General features: G+C 32.6%; 1 protein-coding gene across 1 annotated transcript; it reads left to right on the top strand.

The window, feature by feature from the left end:
- On the top strand, nucleotides 333-2,333 carry LOC109727931. Its single transcript, XM_020258161.1, has 6 exons — nucleotides 333-452; nucleotides 598-699; nucleotides 1,082-1,258; nucleotides 1,352-1,405; nucleotides 1,521-1,670; nucleotides 1,914-2,333. Exons 1-6 carry the CDS (start codon nucleotides 333-335, stop codon nucleotides 2,304-2,306), a joined length of 996 nt encoding a protein of 331 aa, XP_020113750.1. The 3' UTR covers nucleotides 2,307-2,333.

The following is a 17,121-nucleotide window of genomic DNA, read 5'->3' as shown; positions in this document are numbered from 1 at the left end:
CAATTAAATGAATTTATGTATACCTCTATCCCATTGTATTTCCCAGGAACTAATCTATGTTTATTTCCATACCTGTTGGCATTAGAAGTTAGTTGAATATGATAATTGTTGAAAACCATTAATGGCAAGACATCATCCACATCGCCTCAAAAATATATGCTGAGGATTATATACGATAGAATTTAATTATTGCACCGAAATAATAAATTAAAAAAATTCCAAAACAAAACATGCCATAAAAAGCGAAAGCATACTAATCTAAACACCGTCTATTAATATATATTGCCATGAAGACGAATGTCAAATTGTAGAGGTATAGTTAAGTTTTATCCATGGCTTACAAGTTCTTCCATATTTTGGCTTTCGTGTTACTCTCTCTTGCTTGTTGCTCTCAAGTTAGAGCAAGATTAGTTGCGAAACATGAACACATTGTACACTCCAAGAATTACGAGGTATGGGGCAGTGTATTCTCTGTTTCTCTAAAAGTGTTTTGCAATCATGCTGCTCTATAATTAGAATCAACATTTCCATGTACTTTTATAGAAACATTTCGTACAATTTTTTGTTACAAAATAATAATTGAGATTTATAATATAGAATGAAACATATCATGGAGGACAAATTTCCACCGGCGTCGAGAAACCAATAGCGCCAAGTTTTCGTCGTCTCCAGAAAAACGATCTCGACTATGTCCATCATGTAAGATCTTCATTCTTCCCTACGATATATTGGCTCAATTACTTGCATTATTCCCCTGTATAAATAATTGTATCGATTTTTTCCTTATATTTTTACCTTAAAATCAATTTGACAAATGAGAGTTGTAATATTCATCAAATATAATTACATAAACAGAAAAACTATCTCATAAAATTGCAGCTTCGATCTTCGGGATATAAAAACAAGATATAACATGCCAAACCATTCTTATGCAACCACATTAAACAATTGCCCTCTTTTTCTAGGCCTAATTAAGAGGGATAAAGTGATAAATTGATGTAATTTTTATGCAGTGATAGCTAAAACATGACCAAAAATGCAACGGCTTCTTAATTTTGTCTTTTTTGGTTTGTACATGCAGTGGGCCGTTTACGAAACAAAGGAATCTGATGGCCCGTTTTATGGTGCTAAAGCCCAACTAAATGTGTATGCTGTGCCGAATACTAAATCAAATCAAATCAGCTCGTCTTCTGTTTGGGTTTCAAGCAGTCTTGGCGGCCCATCAAAAAATTTCAATTCAATAGTAGCAGGATGGCAAGTAAGTGGTTTTCTTAACAAAGTATTCTAACAAACCTTCTGGTTAACAAGAGTTTTGAGAAGTGCATGATATTTTGCTCTATGTGATTGGCAGGTAAATCCTGCGTTATATCATGATTATGATGTCCACTTCTTCATTTATTGGACTGTAAGTATATAATATACAGAAAGATTTTTTTTATTATTGTGATCACTTAATGAATCGTTCAATACTGAAGAAAATTTCTCTTTCGTTCTTACTTTTTATTTTTCTTTTTTTACAGGCGGATGGTTACGAGTCGACGGGTTGTTTTGACCTTTTATGTAAAGGTTTTGTAGTAGATAATTCGGCTAAACTGAAGCCGGGTTATATAATTACTCCAGTTTCCGAATATAATGGACCACAGTATTATTTTACACTTAGAATACAGAAGGTATAATCGATTTAATACCTAGACAGCACAATTTTTAATTCTTTACTATATACACTGTTGGTACTATTTGAAATTTAAAATACGTTTTTAAACTTGTGTATTCCATGACATACACCTAGAATTGAAAATCAAACATAGCAAGCAAGTTTAATGTATTGCAACATTTATATTTCATGAAGAAAATATATGCATACTTTCTTAATTTTATTTATCACTTATATTTTGATTTTAAATTTATTATAGAATCTAGAAACTGGAGATTGGTGGTTATATAGAGATGACGGAGATGATGCTGGACCTCTGGGCTATTGGCCAAAATCTCTCTTCACTACTTTAGCGGATAATGCATCTGATGTTGAATGGGGTGGATATGTTCGCTCTTTAAAAAATGATATCAGCCCCCCAATGGGCAGCGGGCATTTTTCTTCAGAAGGAGAAGGAGAGGCAGCATATATAAAAAATATTAAGGTTGTCAATTCAATTGGCGATATTTACACAGTTACCGAGGACATGGTGGCTTCCTATGTTGACAGACAAGATTGTTATAGTGTTAGCGATTTCAAAGGTTCAAATGGATCAGGAGGTGGAGACGGCTATGGATATTTTCTCTTTGGCGGACCAGGTTGTAAAAATTAATTTGAGAATAAAATTATGAATAACTTATTGAAGCAAATTGTCTTAACATACATGAAATCAAGCACCGAAAGTCTTGAGGCATAAAATAATCATTATAGTGTTTCCTGTAATGCCATTTTGGCAGAAATTGATTTTATATGTGTTGAAGTATTTATAGTTGGATGCAACTTCTAATAGAATTTAGGGCTGCTACGAACAGCTGTTGCACAACAATAACCTACTTTAATCCTGCTACCTTCTTTTAAGAGAAAGATAGAACAAATTGCCAACTTTATTTATTATGAAATAAACTTAACTACAAAAGCGATGCTTCTAGTTCTTAAGAAAATAAGCCATGAATGAAAAAAGAAAAAGGCACGTCGTCTTATGTTCAAGGACAGTTAATATTTAGATCTTTGGAGGACCAAATATAATGAAGAGGTCAACAAAAAGAGTGATGTTTTATGTTCATATTATAACATTATCATTATTAAATCACTTTCCTAAACCAATTGGATTTACGGCCAGAATTTTTTTCCCTTTTTAACCACGAGAATTAATGTTCATTTAGACCTAATTTTGGGAAAAAGAAATTATTGACCTTATGGCTTATGCCCCTCGATATGGTAATAGGTTTAGAAAAATAAAGAATTTCATAAGTGATTGGATCAATTAAGAGAAAATTTGAACTCTTATGGTATGTCCATCATATAGTTTTAAAGGCGATTGGATCAACCAATGGCATCTCCAGAAATTTTGGAGCTGAGGGTGGGGCCCAGGCTGCACTCTGCTCACCTTTAAATATTGATTTTGATAAGTTAACCTTTATTCATTTGATGAAGCTATTCAAGCAATTCACGTAATTCATGTCGATCACTAAATTTTATTACAAATGATGCGATATAATTATCATTAAATCGTTTAAATTAAAAAGAACTGAACGGCTATATAAAAAAATTAAAACAAATTAATCATATATAACAACGCATGGAATGGTAGTGGAGAGAGTTATAACTAAATTTTATTTTATTTATTTTGGTTTTGGCTTAAAAAATTCGTAAGTTCAGAAAAGTGAGAAGGCTATGAAAAATATAATGCTTGGTGTAACTTCCATGTTTGAGTTTATTTTTACCTTTTTGAGTTTTAACGTAAATTTGAATGCCAATTATGAGTTTAATTTTGCATTTTGAATTTTAATGTGAATTCTAATTTTCCATGAAAATTTTCAATCTATATTGTTGAATTTAAGGTTCGTATCTAAATTGTTAATTCAGAGTTTTATTCTAGTTTTATTTTGTAAAATCAATTTGAATCCAAATATTAATTGTAAAATTGAATCAAATTAATTTCACCTATGAACTTCAACGAATTTTGAATTCAAAATGTGAATTTAATTTTATATTTTGAATTTGAACTATAAATGTAAATTTATTTATAAATTAAAATTTTAATTAAAATATTTCAATCAAATTGTGAATCCAACTTTACATCCAAATATCGATTCAAATTATTGAGCAGGGCTACTTTGCTATTAGGATCACAGCAGTCCGTGTACTCCTAAGTTTCTAACTATTCATCAGTTTTGATGGATGGTTAAATTGATGGATGGTTAGGATAAGAATAAATTAGGTGTCTCAATTTTTCTTCTCTTTGAATTTTTCTCTAATTTTTCTTCTTTTTCTCATCCTAACCATCTATCAAAATTGATGAATGATTTGGAACTTAGAAGTATAGGGGTTACTGTATTCCTAATAGCAATAGTACTACTCTCAAATTATTTAAATTTCAATTTAAATTTTAAATTTTTGTGTTAAAATTTGAATTTAAATTTAAGTTTAAATTATGAATTTTAATTTGAATAATGAGTTCAAATATCCAATTACAAATGTGAATGCAAACTTGAATTTCCATTTAAATTTTAATTTTAAGACAAATTATGAAGTCGTATTTGAATTCAGAATTGAAAATCAAATGTTAACTTTAAATTTGAATTCGTGCTTTGTCAAGTTCAAATTTGAATTCAAATGTAAGTGTGATTTTGGATTTAATTTCGGTTATGATTTGTAACTTTAACTTAAATTTTGAGTTCAATTTGTACATCTTACATTTACATATATATATATATATATATATATTATAATATATAATAGTAATATATATGTCGGCTACTATAAACTATCGAATTATCAAAATTCTTATAAACTATTGAGTTTTTTATAAAACCGTTAGAATATAAAATTCCTTTGTCATGTTCCACCCGTAGATTAATATTATTAACCAAAACCACGCCGACCAAACCCTATGGTACACTATCAAATTTAACCGAAAAATCAACTATCATGCCTAAACCGCACATCTTTTTAATCACAGCGCTCAAAAATAAGTATCAAGGGCTTGTACTAAAATGAAATAGTATAGTAGCATAAAAATTTTATATTATAATATATATAATATATATATATATATGTATATATATAATATATTATTATATAATATTTATATCACAGAGAGTAGAGAAAGAGGAAGAGAGTCGAGAGAGAGAGTCCGGCTGCTATGCTATTGATAGCACCAAGCACTTTGCTATCAAGTTATCTAAACTAATTAGATTTAAATTCCTTTGATTTTTTTACGCACGTTAATTATACTATCAACCAAAAAACCACCTCACTACCCTAAAAGGGCATCATCATTCTAAACCGACAGTCATTCTCTCAATCAAAAGGGCTATTATTAAAAATTCAATAGCACCAAAATACATTAGTGCTATTGATAGTATTCTCAGGCTTTTATATATAATATATTATAAATATCTATATATATATATATAAATTAATTTTTAATATATATATAGTGGGTTGGTAAAATGTGTTCTGGAGCACGCCTCGCGGCTTCCAAAGTTGTTTTCCGAATGTCGACTTTCGAAAATCGCAACGATCGCTCCGCTTAGAGTTGATCTAGAGTTTTGAAGTAACCTAAAGAAAGATAAATTTTTGTGAAGTTTTTTCGAAATATCATTTGCTAAGTGAATCGAAGGGGCTCAAAACCATATTTAAATGGGCCCGTGGTGAGCGCGGTTCAAGTTTCGGTGTAGAATATAATCATCACATAAAAATTTTGAATGAAATTCTTTATACTAATATAAAAGATATAATTGATCTAAAAATTTATGTCCATCATTAAATAAATTTGTGAAAAGTTTTTTAAAATTTTCAAAAAGCGCGTGTGATGTTATGAGCCAACTTCGATCAAAAACTAAGGCCAACAATGATAATCGATAAAAAAATTGCAAAATTTATTTTTCTAGATACTTCAAAAATGATTCTCTAAGATCAAGTCTACGGAGCGAAATGCGTCGATATCAAAGTCCGATAATCGAAAACAAAAGTGGATGCACGAGCCCTCTGTACTTCAATAAAAGCATCCTAGCCGCACTATATATAATTATATATATATATACTGCGTGATAGCCAATAGCATTAAAATGAATTAATGTATATATAGCATTTCCTAGGAATGTATGTATATTTTCACACCCAATGGCTTTAGAAGTTAGTTTAATATGATAATTGTTGAAAACCATTAATGGCAAGACGTCATCCATATCGCTTAAATACATCTTGAGGATTGTCCTGAAATCTCCAGATACGTAGAATTCAATTACTGCAGAGAAAGAAAATAAAAAAAATCCAAAACAAAACATACCATAAAAAGCCAAAACATATATACTAATCTCCACACCATCTACTAATATATATTGCCATATATGAAGACGAAAGTAGGATTGTAGAGGTATTGTCAAGCTTTATCCATGGCTTACAAGTGCTTCCATATTTTGGCTTTCGTATTACTCTCTCTTGCTTGTTGCTCTCAAGTTAGAGCAAGATTAGTCACGAATCATGAACACACTGTCAACCCCAAGAATTACCAGGTAATTAAAAGCGTGACATTCTTTTTGGCACAGTGCATTCTGTTTCTCAAAAAATGCTTTGCAATCATGCTCTATAATTAGAATCAATATTTCTACTTACTTCTATAGACATATTACCAACAATTTTGTGTTACAAAATGATAAGTGAGATTTATAATATAGAATGAAACATATCACGGAGAAAAGATATCGACCGGCATCAAGAAACCAATAGCGGCAAGTTTTCATGGTCTCCAGGAGAAAGATTCCGACGTTGTCCTTCATGTAAGAGTTTCACTCTCTCCTATGTCATGTCTATAGCATTGTAGTTCAATTATTTGTATTATTCTCTTGTATAAACAATTGTATCAATTTTCTCCTTATATTTTACCTTAAAAAACTCAATTTGACAAATGAGAGTTGTAACATTCATCAAATGTAGTTACATAAACAGAAAAACTGTCTCACAAAATTGCAGCTTAGGTCTTTAGATAAAAATACCAGATATAACGTGCCAAACATCCTAATGCAGCCACATTAAACAATTGCCCTCTATTTTTAGGCCTAATTAGGAGAGATAAATTAAGTAAAAAAATTGACGTAATTTTGTGCAGTGTGTAATTTGGCCCAAGTTATTGGTCGTCTTCTTTGGCAAAATGGTGATACTGATACTATTTCTGTTTGCTGCTACTTTCTAATCTTGTCTTTTTTGGTTTGCACATGCAGTGGGCGGTTTACGAAACAAAAGATTCTGATGGCCCGTTTTATGGTGCCAAAGCCCAACTAAATGTGTATGCTGTGCCGACTACTAAATCTAATCAAATCAGCTCTTCTAATGTTTGGCTTTCAAGTGGCCTCGATGGCCCAATAAAAGATTTCAATTCAATACAGGCAGGATGGCAAGTAAGTATTTTTCTTAACAAAGTATATATTCTAACAAACCTTCTGGATAACTAGAGTTTTGAGAAGTGGATGATATTTTGATCTATGTAATTGGCAGGTAAATCCTACATTATACCATGATTATGATGTTCACTTCTACGTTTTTTGGACTGTAAGTATAGGAATGTTTTCTTTTATCATGATCACTGGATGAGCCGATCAAAATCGAAGAAACTCCTTTGTTTTTTATGTTTTCTTCTTTTGTTTTTTCTTATAGGCAGATGGCTATGTGTCAACAGGTTGTTTTGACCTTCTATGTAAAGGTTTTGTATTGGATAATTCAACTAAACTTAAGCCGGGTAATATAATGACTCCGGTTTCCAAATATGATGGACCACAGCGTTATTTTACACTTAGAATACAAAAGGTAAAGTAGATTTCATACATATATAGTACAATTCTCAATTCTTACAACATAGATATTTTGGTACTATCTGAAATTTAAAATGTGTTTTTCGACTTATATATTTCATAACATACACCGAAAATTAAAAATCAAACATCTCAACCAAGTTATACGTATAGCAACTTCTGCATTTTGTGAATAACATAGATGCATCTTTTTCTTTATCACTTATATTTTGGTTTTTAATTCATCATAGAATTTACAAACCGGAGATTGGTGGTTATATAGAGACGACGGAGATGATGCAGGGCCTGTGGGCTATTGGCCAAAATCTCTCTTCACTACTCTAGCGGATAATGCATCTAGTGTTCAATGGGGTGGATGTGTTCGCACTTCAAAAAATGACTACAGTCCCCCAATGGGCAGCGGGCATTTTCCTTCGGAAGGAGAAGGAAAGGCAGCATATATAAAAAATATTAAGGTTGTCAATATACTTGGCGATATTTACGATGTTATTGAGAGCATGGTAAGTTTCTATGTTGACAGGCAAGATTGTTATAGTGTTAGCGATTTCAAGGGTTCAGGTAAATCAAGACATGGGGATGATTATGGACATTTTCTCTTTGGCGGACCAGGTTGTAAAAATTAATTCGAGGATGAAATTATGAAACTTATTGAAGCAAATTGTCTTAATAGGCATGAAATCAAGCACCGAAAATCATGAGGCATGAAATAATCATTATGGTGTATCCTGTAATGCCGTTTTGGCAGAAACTGAATTTGTATGTGCTAAGGTATTGATAGAAGGATGCAACTTACTAATAGAATTTAGGGTTGCTGTGAACAACTGTTGCACAGCAATGATTTATCCAGCTACCTCTGGAGCAGAGTTTTTTTGTTTTTATCTCTTTTAAGTGAAAAATACAGCAAATAACCTACTTTATTTATTATAAAAATAAATTTAGCTACAAAAGTAATGCAGGTATTTCTTAAAAAAATAAGCCATGAACTAAAAAAAAGGCATGTTTTATGTTCACATTTTACCATTATTAAATTACTTTCCTAAACCAATTGGATTTTTCGCTATTGATAGTATTCCAGCCTAATTCTATATATATATATATGGTTACCGTGCTATTAGAACTACAGCAGTCCTTATGCTCCTAAATTTCTAACACCTATCAATTTTGAAGAATAGTTAGAGTGTGAGAGAGAAGAAAAATTAGAGAGAAGTTGTGTCTCAATTTTTCTTCTTTTTGAATTTCTCTCTCTCACCCTAATTGAAGAATGATTAGAAATTTAGGAGTATGAAAACTACTGTATTCTTAATAACACAATAGCCCTACTATATATATATATATATATAGAGTAGGTCTTGTGTGCTATTAGTAGCACGGAGGCCTCTGTGCTCCTAAGTCGATTTCGATGATGGGACTTTCGAATCTATGATCGATTTCGTTAGACTTAATTTAGCGTATTTGAACTATCTAGAAAATAATTTTTGCGGTTTTTTTATATCATTTACCTAGTGATCGAAAGGATTCAAAATCAATAATTTTTAATGATTGATATATGCCATTTGCAAGTTTAACGGTGTATAAGTATTCAAATCAGATAAAATTTTGATAGAAAATTTTTTATACTATCTATAACAAGATCAACATTTCTATGTATATTTCCACACCCATTGGCTTTAGAAGTTAGTTGAAAATGATAATTGTTGAAAGCCATTAATGGCAAGACGTCATCCATATCGCTTAAATACATCCTGAGGATTGTCCTGAAATCTCGAGATACGTAGAATTCAATTACTGCACAGAAAGAAAATTAAAAAAATTCCAAAACAAAACATACCATAAAAAGCCAAAACATATATACTAATCTCCACACCATCTACTAATATATATTGCCATATATGAAGACGAAAGTAGGATTGTAGAGGTATTGTCAAGCTTTATCCATGGCTTACAAGTGCTTCCATATTTTGGCTTTCGTATTACTCTCTCTTGCTTGTTGCTCTGAGGTTAGCGGAAGATTAGTCACAAATCATGAACACACTGTCAACCCCAAGAATTACCAGGTAATTAAAAGCGTGACATTCTTTTTGGCATAGTGCATTCTGTTTCTCAAAAAATGTTTTGCAATCATGCTCTATAATTAAAATCAATATTTCTACCTACTTTTATAGACACATTATCAACAATTTTTTGTTACAAAATGATAAGTGAGATTTATAATATAGAATGAAACATATCACGGAGAAAAGATATCGACTGGCATCAAGAAACCAATAGCGGCAAGTTTTCATGGTCTCCAGGAGAAAGATTCCGACTTTGTCTTTCATGTAAGAGTTCCATTCTCTCCTATAACATGTTAGTTCAATTACTTGCATTATTCTCTTGTATAAACAATTGTATCAGTTTTCTCCTTATATTTTACCTTAAAATCAATTTGACAAATGAGAGTTGTAGCATTCATCAAATGTAGTTACATAAACAGAAAAACTGTCACACAAAATTACAGCTTAGGTCTTTAGATATAAGAAATACAAGATATAACATGCCAAACCATTCTTATGCAGCCACATTAAACAATTGCCCTCTATTTTTAGGCCTAGTTAGGAGAGATAAAGTAAAAAAATTGATGTAATTTTGTGCAGTGTGTAATTTAGCCTAATTTGTTGGTCTTCTTCTCTGGTAAAATGGCGATAGTGATACTATTTCTGTTTTTTTGCTACTTGTAAATTTTGTCTTTTTTCGTTTGCACATGCAGTGGGCCGGTTACGAAACAAATGATTCTGATGTCCAGTATTATGGTGCTGAAGCCCAACTGAATGTGTATGCTGTGCCGAATACTAAATCTAATCAAGTCAGCTCTTCTAATGTTTGGCTTTCAAGTGGTCTCGATGGCCCAACAAAAAATTTCAATTCAATACAGGCAGGATGGCAAGTAAGTAATTTTCTTAACAAAGTATTCTAACAAATTAACCTTCTCGTTAACTAGAGTTTTGAGAAGTGGATGATATTTTGATATATGTAATTGGCAGGTAAATCCGGTGTTATACCATGATTATGATGTCCACTTCTACGTTTTTTGGACTGTAAGTATAGGAATGTTTTCTTTTATCATGATCACTGGATGAGCCGTTCAAAATCCAAGAATTAAACTCCTTTGTTTTTTATTTTTTTTCTTATAGGCGGATGGCTATGGGTCAACAGGTTGTTTTGACCTTCAATGTAAAGGTTTCGTATTGGATAATTCAACTAAACTGAAGCCGGGTTATATAATATCTCCAGTTTCCGAATATAATGGACCGCAATATTATTTTACACTTAGAATACAAAAGGTAAAGTAGATTTTATACATATATAGTACAATTCTCAATTCTTACAACATAGATATTTTTGTACTATCTGAAATTGTTTTTAGACTGATATATTTCATGACATACACCGAAAATTAAAATTCAAACATCTCAACCAAGTTATATGTATAGCAACTTACCGCATTTTGTGAATAAAATAGATGCATCTTTTTCTTTATCACTTATATTTTGGTTTTTAATTCATCATAGAATTTACAAACCGGAGATTGGTGGTTATATAGAGACGACGGAGATGATGCAGGGCCTGTGGGCTATTGGCCAAAATCTCTCTTCACTACTCTAGCGGATAATGCATCTAGTGTTCAATGGGGTGGATGTGTTCGCACTTCAAAAAATGACTACAGTCCCCCAATGGGCAGCGGGCATTTTCCTTCGGAAGGAGAAGGAAAGGCAGCATATATAAAAAATATTAAGGTTGTCAATATACTTGGCGATATTTACGATGTTATTGAGAGCATGGTAAGTTTCTATGTTGACAGGCAAGATTGTTATAGTGTTAGCGATTTCAAGGGTTCAGGTAAATCAAGACATGGGGATGATTATGGACATTTTCTCTTTGGCGGACCAGGTTGTAAAAATTAATTCGAGGATGAAATTATGAAACTTATTGAAGCAAATTGTCTTAATAGGCATGAAATCAAGCACCGAAAATCGTGAGGCATGAAATAATCATTATGGTGTATCCTGTAATGCCGTTTTGGCAGAAACTGAATTTGTATGTGCTAAAGTACTGATAGAAGGATGCAACTTACTAGTAGAATTTAGGGTTGCTGTGAACAACTGTTGCACAGCAATGATTTATCCAGCTACCTCTGGAGCAGAGGTTTTTTTTTTTTTTTATCTCTTTTAAGTGAAAGATACAGCAAATAACCTACTTTATTTATTATAAAAATAAATTTAGCTACAAAAGTAATGCAGCTATTTCTTAAAAAAATAAGCCATGAACTAAAAAAAAAAAAGGCATGTTTTATGTTAAGGGACTGTTAATATTTAGATCTTTGAAGGACCAAATATAATTAAGAGGGTCCAAGAAACGAAGCGATGTTTTATGTTCACATTTTACCATTATTAAGTTAATTTCCTAAACCAATTGGATTTACCGCTAGTATTTTTTTTTTACTTTTTAACTGCGAGATTCAAAGAATTAATAGCTGTAAGGTCAATTTAGACCTAATTTTGGGGAAAAAAAAGTTTATTGACCTTGTGCCCCTTGATTAGGGCTGGCAAACGAGCGAGCCGGCTCGCGTTCGACTCGTGTTCGGCTCGATATTCGGCTCGCTCGAGCTCGACTCGAAATTAAATGAGCCGAGCTTGAACAAAATAAAAGGCTCGAAAATCATTTCAAGCCGAGCTTGAGTATTATTCGGCTCGTTCGAATTAGGCTCGAAAAGCTAGAAAAGCTCGAATATATATATATATATATATATGCTGGGGTTACTATACTCTTATGAGTATAGACCCCCTTGTACTCATAAATTTTTAACCGTTGATTGATGGGATGTGTGGTTAGGATGATGGTGGTCCCCACTTAGAATGATAGTGGTCCCCTAGGGTTGAGTGGGTAGTTGGTTAAATAGTATGATCTAATGGATAAAAATGATTAATGGAATAAATCTAAGGGTCGAAAACTTATGAGTATAAAGGAGCCAATACTCATAAAAGTATAGCAGCCGGACTCTCTCTCTCTCTCTATATATATATATATAGTAGGGCTAGAATACTTTTACAAGTATCACCCAAGTGATACTTGTGTGTTTTTAGCCCTTGGATGGAGAGATGTGAGGTTGAGATGATGGTGGTAGATGGTGGTAGGTGGAATAGTGTTTGATCCAAGGGCTATTTGTAATCAAAAAGTAGATCCAATGGCTAAAAACGTGATATCAACATGGGGATGATATTTATAAATATAATGTATTTTAATTATATATAGGCTTTAATTTAATTTGGGCTATTATTGTTGGCCTATAAAATAAACCCAACAAGTACAATCATACAATTGAGCCCAACTCTAAATTTACATAACACACTCTCCCTTTCAGACTTTCACTGTTGCACATTACCCTAAAACATGATAACATTCAAATTTTCAAATCCCTACTTTTTTTCCTCTCTCTCTCTCTCTCTCTCTCTCAGACCCTCATCTAGTCAGGAAGTCATCCTAGCTCACATTTCTTATAATTATTTTGTATTTTGAACTATTGGACATGTTGTATCAAATTGTAGGTAATGTTCTATAAAAATTAAATTATTGATTATATAATGTCGAGAATTTCAATCGGCTCGTTTAGAGCTCGAGCTCGGCTCAACTCGAAATTAAGCTCGCTCGAGCTCGGCTCGAATTAATTTCAAGCTGAGCTTAAGCCTAGATTTAGGCTCGAAATTAATTTCAAGCCGAATTTGAGCTGACATAAGCTCGCTCGAGCTCGGCTCGTTTCCACCCCTACCCTTGATACGGTAAGAGGTTTAGAAAAAGAAAGAATTTTGTAAGTGATTGGATCAATTAAGAGAAAAAAATTTGAATTATTATGGTATCACACCCCTGTAGCTCGGCACCCTGCCTACGTTTAAATATTGATTTTGATAGGTTTTTTTTTTTTCTTTTTTTTTTCTGAGAGATATATAGCATGCTATCCATTTTGTTTATTTCATTTAGAAATAAACTTAGCTGGAAATGTGAATCAACTAGTATTCGAACTTGGGATCTCGGGTACCAACCACCATGCCCTTTGCCCCTTGTTCTAGGGAACCTTTATTCATTTGATGAAGCTATTCAAACAATTCATGTAATTCATGTGACTAAATTTTATTACAAATGATGCGCTCAGAATTTTATAATGTGGGTTTCATAAAATTGTTCAAATATAAAAGAATTGTAAGGCTAGATAACAAAAATCAAAATTTTTAAAATTTGAACAGTTATATAAAACAGCGCATAGCTCAAAACGCTTAATTACATTATATTATTGGGTACTTAATTTAGTATATTTTTTCTTGCTATATCGCATTTTTGTGTAGTATAGTATAGTGCAATTACACTATACATATATTTGTGTAAGATGGCAATACGAGAGCAAAATAAGTAAAGGTATTATGTACGTTATTCCTAATTAGAGCGTGAACATTATTATGGTGATTTATGAAAAGTTAATTGATTACCAAAGAAAACTAGAGGGCTACTATTATATATTTGAACTACAGCCACAGATACGTATTCATCGTATGTGAAGCTCCATACATGGCCTACGCGAGCTTCAATCTTTTCGCATTCGTTTGTCTCTCTCTTCTTTGTCTCGCCCAAGGTAGAGTAGTAGCGAAGCATGAAGATGCGGAAAACTCCAAGAATCATAAGGTACAAATTTAGCGTGTTCGGGTTAGAATCAATGCTTTCTAAATTTTTAACTACATGTAAAACTTAAATGGATTTTCCTTCTTTTCTTTTTAGATCTAAATCATAAGCTTCATTAATATTTCTTTCATACAGCTCATAGGCCCTCAAACGGAGTGTCATAGGTATCCAGTACCTGCAAACTGTATTAATATTTTTACATTTAGGATAATTAAAATGAGAAGATTCAATTCATTTTGGGACGAACTTTGGTTTTACTTGTTGGGCTTTTCTTCTGATCAAATTTCTTTATACTATTCATATTCATTTAATTAAAGATATATATATTCAAATAACTAGATGTTTTCTTTGACAAATTTAAACTAACATTTTACTATTTCATTGCTTAATGATGTCTCACTTCATACAGAATGGGAAAGGCTTCAATTACCATCCAATAATGGCGAGAGGTTATCGTCCTCTGGATGAGTCGGCTTATGCCCGTCATGTGAGATTTTTACTTTGCCTAGTGATTTATATGTTAATGAGAGCTCTTTTTATAGCTAGGTTAGTATTTTTTTCCCCCTCTCATCGTATCTTCGTGGTTTACATATGCAGTGGGCAGCCTATCAAACAGATGGCTTTTTTTATGGTTCAAGAGTCGAACTAAATGTATATGGTGCGCCGAATATTAAATCCAATCAAGTAACTTCGTCTTCTGTTTGGGTTTCAAGTGGACTTGATGGCCCATCAGAAAATTTCAATACAGTACAAGCAGGATGGCAAGTACGTAAATTCGTACAAAGTATTCCGCATTTGATTTTTGCAATCTGAGCTTTTACAGAGTTTCCAGTTATGTCTAAATTTTTTTGGGTGAATAACATTTTGCTATATGTAATTTTAGGTGAATCCTGCACGTTATCATGACTATGATGTTCACTTCTTCACTTATTGGACGGTTAAGTATAGATTTCATTTATTAAAATAGTTAAAAGATTGGTTTGATGGTGAAAGAGATAACTATTTTTTTCCCTCTTCAGGCAGATGGCTATAACTCCACCGGTTGTTTTGATCTTTTGTGTAAGGGTTTTGTACTGGATAATTCATCCCAACTTGTGCCTGGAGACACGCTAATTCCATCCACATACGGTGGACCACAATATTATTTTATTCTTAGAATACAAAAGGTATAACTAATCTTGATTTGTTGGTACAGATTCTTGGTTTTCACAACATGCACTTCAAATACTTACGAAACACTTCTATAGCTTGTGTTTGTAATTTGATACTCAGATGATAAAGGCTAAAATTGAAGATCATCTTCTTAAGCTTATGTTATCTACATATCAAAATGTCATTAAATTTCTAGCGATTTTTGTTATCATTTTACAAAAGATAGTCTTTTTTCACTAATAACTTCTAATTATTTTCCCTCTGTAGGATTCAAAAACTGGAGATTGGTGGTTATATAAAGATGATGAAGATAATACAACAATGCCTATAGGTTATTGGCCAAATTCTCTTTTCACTACCTTGCAACAAAATGCATCTAATCTTGAATGGGGTGGATATGTTCGTTTTTGGAAAAGCGATAAGAGCCCTCCAATGGGTAGTGGACATTTTCCTTCGGAGGGTGAAGGAAAAGCAGCATCCCTTGGGAATATTAAGTTCATCTCCATAAGTGGGGGAATCTACTCACCTGCCCGGGAAGTGCTTAGTTCTTATGTTGATAGAAAGGATTGTTACGACGTTGGAGATTACGAGACTTCAAATAAGAATGGAGGTTTTGATGGCTATGGAAAATTCCTTTTCGGTGGACCAGGAGGCTGCACTAATTAATTTGTCGGTAAGAAATATGAATAATTTATTGAAGAAAACATTGGTGAAAGAGCGTCTCAAGAGAGTCTGAAGAAAACATTGGCGAAACATTGGTGAAATATGAGTTCTTGTTTTTGCAGTATTTTGAGCTATGAATTACTATATGTGCATTTTCTTTTGCTTGAAGTTATCGGATTTAACCATAATTGGTCTGTTAATTTGCAACAGCATCTGTATAATCTGTTACAGTTTTGTGGGTTATTGGTTTGTTCACTAAATGGGTATTGGTTGTAAACAGTTTACTTGCCAACTTACTAGTAACTGTGGGTCATAAATCAGGTCAACCGGTCAAACTCAATTAACTCGCCAAGCCCATTTAAGATTTACATATCAAAGTCTTGTTTTGAATGTCTTCTCTTTGGTATCGAGATAAAATTTTAAATTGATTTGGAAGTTCTCTTTTGAAATTTTTTTTTAAGGTGTTTCTAGAATAATTTGTATTTGCAGACTTTTTTTCCATTTGTTGCAACTGTTGATACCAAAATTGAGCCGACCTAACCCACGTATGAGCCAATAAGGACACGTGCACTACAACAGAATTAGGTTATAGGGACACATGTTTGGGACACTTTTGAGTAAGTGTCCGATTTATGCTAAAATTTAAAAAAAATATCTACTAATGCCAAATATAAAGCCCAATCCAACCAAGAATAAAAGATTACTTTACTCAACCCACCACACCCAGTCCATTTGGCCCGAACAGAAAAGAAAAAAAAAAAAGAAAAATCAATTACCATCTTTTCTTTTCTCTTCACTCAATCCACTGAAATTCTAGACGAAGAGCCTTTCCTGTCGTCCTCCTCCGCCACGGCAGCCAACGAGATAGAGTTTCGGCAGTTGCTAAATGCTTAAATAAGTGTTGGTAAATTAGCAGCACTCTTTTAGATTATAGCGACACTCTTTAACTATCACTATATACCTAGCGACCCCACATANGAAATTCTAGACGAAGAGCCTTTCCTGTCGTCCTCCTCCGCCACGGCAGCCAACGAGATAGAGTTTCGGCAGTTGCTAAATGCTTAAATAAGTGTTGGTAAATTAGCAGCACTCTTT

The sequence above is a fragment of the Ananas comosus genome, linkage group 2, assembly GCF_001540865.1.
Source record: "Ananas comosus cultivar F153 linkage group 2, ASM154086v1, whole genome shotgun sequence".
NCBI lineage: Eukaryota > Viridiplantae > Streptophyta > Magnoliopsida > Poales > Bromeliaceae > Ananas > Ananas comosus.
Note: the sequence above shows the minus strand (reverse complement) of the source record. Positions and strands in the feature narration are given on the sequence as shown.